General features: G+C 37.3%; 1 protein-coding gene across 11 annotated transcripts in view; it reads left to right on the top strand.

Moving 5' to 3' along the window:
* Positions 1–7,500, top strand: part of LOC144959121 (uncharacterized) — a 105,336-nt gene that overhangs the window by 67,809 nt on the left and 30,027 nt on the right. For all 11 annotated transcript variants that reach the window (XM_078891558.1, XM_078891556.1, XM_078891549.1 and 8 more), the window contains 4 exons: positions 52–148; positions 1,319–1,468; positions 4,137–4,215; positions 6,199–6,322. In XM_078891558.1, coding sequence (XP_078747684.1) covers positions 52–148; positions 1,319–1,468; positions 4,137–4,215; positions 6,199–6,322 — 450 coding nt within the window. The remainder of the gene's footprint in view (positions 1–51; positions 149–1,318; positions 1,469–4,136; positions 4,216–6,198; positions 6,323–7,500) is intronic.

A 7,500-nucleotide genomic window follows, 5' to 3' on the forward strand; every position in this document is an offset into this window, starting at 1 on the left:
TTACTTACCTATTTATATATTTATTTTATTTATTTGAACTCATCTCTCAAGAATCCACTTCTTTACTTCAACTTGTATCACTGCCAAGTCAACGATAAAGTAAACAACAAACTGATCAACTCAAACCAGATGTTTGTCCGGATTACCGGTAAGTTCGGATAATTGAAAATGTTTATGATCTGATTTAAATAGGTTTTTTTTTTTAAACCAAAAACGAGCATTTGTATTGAGCAATATCCACTAAACTTGCTCAAAGCGCTTTACACTGGGTCCTTAGTCAAGAGCAGCACTTAACATTCAGGACGAGACGACATGACGCCTGTTGGGCGATATTACATTTTATTTTTTCGGACAGAGACAACGCTGTTAACGACCGAGTGCTCATTTTCCACCTGAGTACAGCGAGAGAATGTGAGCAAAGAGCCTTTTCTAAGGGCTAAGCTGTGAGCCGCTCAAAGCAGGACTCGAACCCTTACCCTCCGATCCGAAGGCTTGTATCATACCTCACGACTACATTATAGGCGCTCGATGAAGGTTTGATAAAGAAGGTTCCAAATTATATTTCACGTATCATTTATACGGGGCACAAATTAGCACAGACTAAGCTAATTTCATCAATAGATCAATAGCAGCTATGATAAAAACATTAGCGTCAATGGTGGAGGAGGAAAAGGAGGCGGAGGAGAAGGAAGAGAAGGGGGAGGAACTGTGACCGTGCGTTTTTACACATTGCAATATCTATTTATTGTGCTCAAAGCGATTTACGAGGGTCCTAAAAAGACGACAGCGAGAGAATGTGAGTAAAGAGCCTTTTCCAAGGACTCAACTTTGCGCCGGTCGGTAGTGGCCTTCAGGTCTGAAGTTAAATGTTATACAAGAACTCGCAGCCGCGCAAAAAGGAAAGGGGGTAGTAGTAGTAGTAGTAGTAGTAGTAGTAGTAGTAGTAGTAGTAGTAGTAGTAGTAGCAGCAGCAGCAGCAGTAGTAGTAGTAGTAGTAGTATAGTAGTAGTAGTAGTAGTATAGTAGTAGTAGTAGTAGTAGTAGTAGTAGTAGTAGTAGTAGTAGTAGTAGTAGTAGTAGTAGTAGTAAGTAAAGAAGAAGAAAAAGAAGAGAAAAAGAAGAAGAAGAAGAAGAAGAAGAAGAAGAAGAAGAAGAAGAAGAAGAAGAAGAAGAAGAAGAAGAAGAAGAAGAAGAAGAAGAAGAAGAAGAAGAAGGAGGAGGAGGAGGAGGAGGATGAGGAGGAGGAGGAGGAGGAGGAGGAGAGGAGAATGTCATTGCTATAATGATCTAACCCCATTTCTCTTTCACTACCAACCAGAATGGGAGATTTACACCCTGCACATCGCCGTCAACCAGTCTCCCCAGTATACAGCCCTGTGGAATGAAGTGTACCAAATGTCCCTGGCTGGAGCCTTAGCCAACTACACCAGGGATAATCTTCCTAATATTGGATCTGAAAGCCAATTAAGTAAGTTTGTAAAAGGGCGCTTTTGTGATTAAACTGTCGAGTAGAGTGTAACAAGGAATTGAGATAAATGGCAATGTGAAATTGAATGTAAACATCATTTTAATACATTAAAACAGATAAAATGGACGTTTCGGGTTTTCCCTTTCTTAACAAAACAGGATGAATGAAACACTACAGACGAGTGAGATAATGTGGTAGTGGGGTGATAAAGGGGAAACCCGAAACGTCCATTTTATCTGTTTTCGTATATTAAATTGAAGCTTACATTCAATTTCACATTGTTATTTATAACAATGTTCTTTCCACAACAACAACAAAAAAAGCCCATCATTGTTCTTGATTATCAGACCTGCAAATGAGTGTACGTATCGCCGGAAACTTATCATGTAACTTCCACATTTTAATTGTACTATTGATGAAATGGAAATTATCTGAAACTGAAGCAAGAGATATGCCTCATTACAGCAATGTTAAAACTAGTCCATAATTGTATCAGACCTTTAAACATGTGTACATATGGTACGTATTTACAGTTCTGATAACCCAACGTCTAACAGTCTAATTGTTGTAATGGATATTACCAGAAAAATTGTGGAGCAGGAACTTGTATCAATAATGATGAGAAAAAAAAAGGTATGGAGAAGTGCCAGATGAAAACACGACACTATCGGTCTGACCGAGAGAGGGAGGACTTCTCTCTCCCGGCCAGGCGATTGGTGTCTTGTCAATTGGATCCTGAGTTTAGCACTGACCCCATAACTTTTTTTTTCTCTGTTTTCATCTGGCACTTCTCCATACTCTATATTTTTCTCATCATAATGGATACATTATACTCTCGAACTAAAGCAGAATATATCCTACTACAATCGTGTTAAAATAAGCTCGGCCATCAGATCTGACAAGATGGCTACGTAGTGAGGTTTACTTATTTCCAGGTCTACAAACAAAAATGGTTATAGTCTCATTTTTTTCGCAGTGGAAATACGCTCAAACCAACACAAGATACTGCCCATTACAACTGCAATATTAAAGCAAGTCCTTAAACGTGTCTGACTATAAGACCTAGAGGCGTATAGCTTTTGACTTGGTTAAAATATAAGAGCGACCAAAAGGGAAAAAACTAATTTAAATTACGATGCTCTTTACATTAGAAGCAGAAACCAGAAATATTCGAAAATTTACATGCAACCAGAGCAAGACTTTGAATTAATACCTGGCAAGCTTCATCAAAAAATCTTCTATTGGTGTAGAAACTATGGCAGTTATACCAAAGTCGTATGAAAATCACGAAAGTTTCCAAAATTACATTTTTGTTTTAGCAGTGTGGCGTGACTTGTGTAGGAATTTGCCCCATCTCGATGAAAAACAAATGCCCGATCTGGATCGTAGCCATCGTTAACTTATAGCCTGACACTAGAACCCTCTAGGACTTACAGTCTGACGCCATTTCTTAGGGTTTGTGCAGCGTCTGGTGAGTTGTCGTTAGTAGCACTCTAGGAAACAAGTGATCCCATTGGTTGAATTTATTGAATGCAACTCACGATTTTCTTTTCTTTTGTGGCCAAAGACTTGTCTTTTGACGTCATTTTTTGGTCAGTGTCAGGCTATGATTTAACAATGGCTGCGTCTGCATAGGTCTGGAATATATAACAATATAATACAAAGTTCAATCCAAAGCAGAAAACACATTCGATCTATTTCTGAAAATAAGTGGCTTCCATTGAGTCCTGACTTGATTCCAATGGACTTATAGCATTTGGCCAATGATGATGCCCAATATGGTCTATAAAAGTTGTACAACTTTTGTTTTACACAGAAGCAGTTAAAAGAGTCAGTTCAAAATATATGGGATTGAATCACTATTAAAGATTTTAGAAACCAAGTGCATCACGGATAAATAAGCTGCACTTTGTCATAAAGCGAAATTGGAAATCTACAGATCTCATCAAAATGTGAGAATTACATCCCAAATCTTCTATATGACAAATGATATGGGGTACTTACATTAAAAACGTAGTAGGGTTGTCATTTTTTATCGACAAATTGTGTACATATAATATCAATAAATGGGCTTGGTTGAGGTAAAATGTCACACTTGCATCTTATATAGAGGTCTAATCTTGGTCCAGTATTTTTTCCTCGATCCCGATATTGTCATATACATGTGTATATAATTGTTTCCATTATTTTCATGATATTGTAGACTGGTTTGTAAATCTTGACAAGTAAAATGCATGACATCTGAAACAATGTTAAATCATGATAATTTATCAGAGACTTATGTATGATTATTATCGTTGTTGCTTTCATGATTATTGTTGTCATTAATATTTCATTGTACTATGAACTTTGTACATTTATGATTCATTTGATCATGACCAATTTTCAATTACCAGTATTCTATGACAGTATTTTTTGAATTTTACATTGCCGTATTGATACATTTTTCCTTACATTCAGTGTTGTGTAAAACTGTCTGTGTATGATGCAATACAAGCTATATGATATTCTGTAATTATAAACTATTGTATGAGGTATTTTAAGAATAATTCCTATTAAGCCTTTAGTAAGATAAGACAAGATAATTCTTTATGATGTTTAATTACCGTTGACTCACCCTGCCTTATAACTTATAATAAATAGAGGTTTTGCTTTTTCCCTTCCACAGAAAGCAATGTTTTCATCCGTATTATTAACGCCCTTGGACCGGCGACGGAACTATGGCAACTCGAAGCTCTTTATTTCATGTAAGGAAGAGTTTCAAAAAGACAAATCCGTTTGCACACCATAGGATTCAACAGTAGCCATCATTAACTCATAGCCTGACACTAACTAGAAAAAAATCACGTCAAAAGACAAGACTTTGGCCACAAAAGAAAACAATTCGTGAGTTGTATTCAATAGGTCAACCATTGGAATCACTTGTTTCCTTGAATACTTTTAAAGACAACACACTAGACGGTGAAAAAAATTTTAAAAAATAAGTCAAACTATAAGTCCCGTTGGGTTCTAGTGTCAGGCTATAAGTTAACGATGGCGATGGTTCAATATGTGTGACGTCACTTCCATCGTAATGACGCATAGCGCTTAGTAAATGGTTCTAAACCATCGGAACGATGGCGGACGCCCTTATGAAATACTTCTCCGACGAGCATAAAAATATATCCAGAGGAAGAAAACATTAGAAATCTGATGTCTTGACTTTTATACACTCTGATCACATGACATGTGAAAAAGTTCTAGCCAGCAGGAAGAATAAAAGTACCGATTTTCTTTGTTTAGAATCAAGCTGCTCGTTGCTGTGCGGACATGACATCAGACTTTTGAATCCTATTATGAATGGAAAATATTATTTGTAACTAAGCTAGTTCTATCCCTTTGTTGAATCTGCACTTATTTATCGGTCTGATAACCCAAGTCATTATGGGCTCATTATTGTAATGGAAATCTCTACACACACACAAAAAAAAGAAATGATGCAAATATTGTTCATTACAAAAATGTTAAACTAGGCCCATAATTGCGTTCCGATGTCAGACCTACATATATGTACACGTTGTAGTGAAGAAATGATAATATTAATAATAATAATAATAATAATAATAATAATAATAATAATAATAATAATAATGATGATAATAGAAATATGATGATGATGATGATTATGATGATGATAGATGATGATGATGAGATGATGATGATGATGAAGAAGAAGAAGAGAAGAAGAAGAAGAAGAAGAAGAAGAAGAAGAAGAAGAAGAAGAAGAAGAAGAAGAAGAAGAAGAAGAGAAGAAGAAGAAGAAGAAGAAGAAGAAGAAGAAGAAAGAAGAAGAAGAAGAAGAAGAAGAAGAAGAAGAAGAAGAAGAAGAAGAAGAAAGAAGAAGAAGAAGAAGAAGAAGAAGAAGAAGAAGAAGAAGAAGAAGGAGAAGAAGAAGAAGAAGAAGAAGAAGAAGAAGAAGAAGAAAGAAGAAGAAGAAGAAGAAGAAGAAGAAGAAGAAGAAGAAGAAGAAGAAGAAGAGAAGAAGAAGAAGGAAGAAGAAGAAGGTGTAGAAGAAGAAGAAGGTGTAGAAGAAGAAGAAGGAGAGAAGAAGAAGAAGAAGAAGAAGAAGAGAAGAAAGAAGAAGAAGAAGAAGAAGAAGAAGAGAAGAAGAAGAAGGTGTAGATGAAGAAGAAGAAGAAGAAGAAGAAGAAGAAGAAGAAGAAGAAGAAGAAGAAGAAGAAGAAGAAGAAGAAGAAGAAGACTTCTATCTTGATGATCACTTCTCACTAAACTATATCAATATCAATCAGACTATAAACGTTTCAGACGTTTCATCGTTATGTGTGTTAGTACGTTATATCCTACTGGAGGATGTTATGAGTATTTTACCTAAACTCATAATATCATAGGCGGTGAAGTGGCCGAGTGGTTAAGGCATTGCACTGTGATCCGGAAGGTCCCAGTTTCGAGCCCCGCTTCAGGCACTTCCGCTTTTTTTCCTTGGGCAAGATTATATGCTTACTTGGACGACATTGGGTGATTCCTGTTGACACCAGACAACCTGTTTGATGGATTATCTAAATTCCTTCATGGAATGCCTAGGCGACGGTCTCTTATGATGCCGTTGCTAAAGGACGTAATTGTTGTTGTTCATAGTAGGTACTACCTACCATTATTCATCACTCTGCCTATTTCAACCCCCCCCCCCCCCCCCCCCCATTCCCCTTTCCATCCAATACACATACCACCAGACCTCAGCCGACCCCACGTCTTGTGTACTACATCGCCTCGTTCAACCCCGTGGAGTTGAACGAACAACCGGAAGGAATAGACCAGCCCGACTTCCTGGAAAATCCTGAACTCGATTTTCAGCAGGTGAGTATCGATACTTGCACAAATCTGCTGTACTCTTGAAAAACACGTACTCGTACTTAACATTTTGATCAGTAAACTCGCCTTGCAAATATTGGCCGATTAAAATTAAATGAGCCCGGTTTGAGAGTTTTTGCCAAGATGAGAGTCATATAAATCGATCGATATTTGAAGGACGAGTTTTCTGGCCAAATTTTTTAATATGTTTTTTTCCTGAGTACGTCAGGATTGTCTTACCTTACCATCACATTGCATCAGGCTGAATATCTGATTTATTATTATTGATGAAGTACAATTGGGAGAGAAAATAGGAAGAAGACGATGGAGGTGGATTGGACACACTCTAAGAAATAATGACTCCACTATAACAAATAAAGTATTGGACTTTAACCCTCAGGGAAGAAGATTAAGGGGAAGGCCACGGGGAACATGGAGAAGAGTAAAAGAAGCTGGTGTACAGAGAAGCGACAAGACATGGAACGAGATTTTTTTTTAAAAGTTAGGACAAGATAGAGACAGATAGAAACTGTTTGTCTGTGGACTATGCCCTGACCCAGTGTGAAAAAAGCAATGAGGATGATGATGATGATGATGATGATGATGATGATGATGATGATGATGATGATGATGATGATGATGATGATGATGATGACCATGAAGACGGCGACGATGATGATGATGATGATGACGACGATGACGATGATGATGACAAGAAATGTACACCTCCAACTACATTATATCAATTCCATTTGTCACGTTAACTAATGCTGAGACGAATTGTAGCTCAGTGACAAAGGATGATATCTGCCATGAGGAAGCCTGATGTTCGATCCCAACTCGTGAAGAGCCGATCTTAGGGACGCCATTTCCTTGCATCACTCACTTCCTTTGGCTGGTACCCATTGAGTTATGAAAATGTTGCTTCGAGATGCGATCAACGAACTCCCAAGATTCGAAACCCGCAACCTTTTGTTCCAAACGTGACTGAATTATCACATGCAATCGTGTTACCAGCTAGAAATTATGGTTAATGTCAATGACGTAATCAGTCGGATGATGAAAAGGTTTGAACTGAGATATTGCCAAGTTTAGTCAGAAAGTCATTTCTTTTTTAAATCCAAAATGAGTTCTTGTCATAAATGATTGAATCAACCCTTTTTGTACATCTTCGGGAAATAACA

The sequence above is a fragment of the Berghia stephanieae genome, chromosome 13 (assembly GCF_034508935.2).
Source record: "Berghia stephanieae isolate SIO BIC M18660-M18661 chromosome 13, UCSD_Bste_1.3, whole genome shotgun sequence".
NCBI classification, from domain to species: Eukaryota; Metazoa; Mollusca; class Gastropoda; order Nudibranchia; family Aeolidiidae; genus Berghia; species Berghia stephanieae.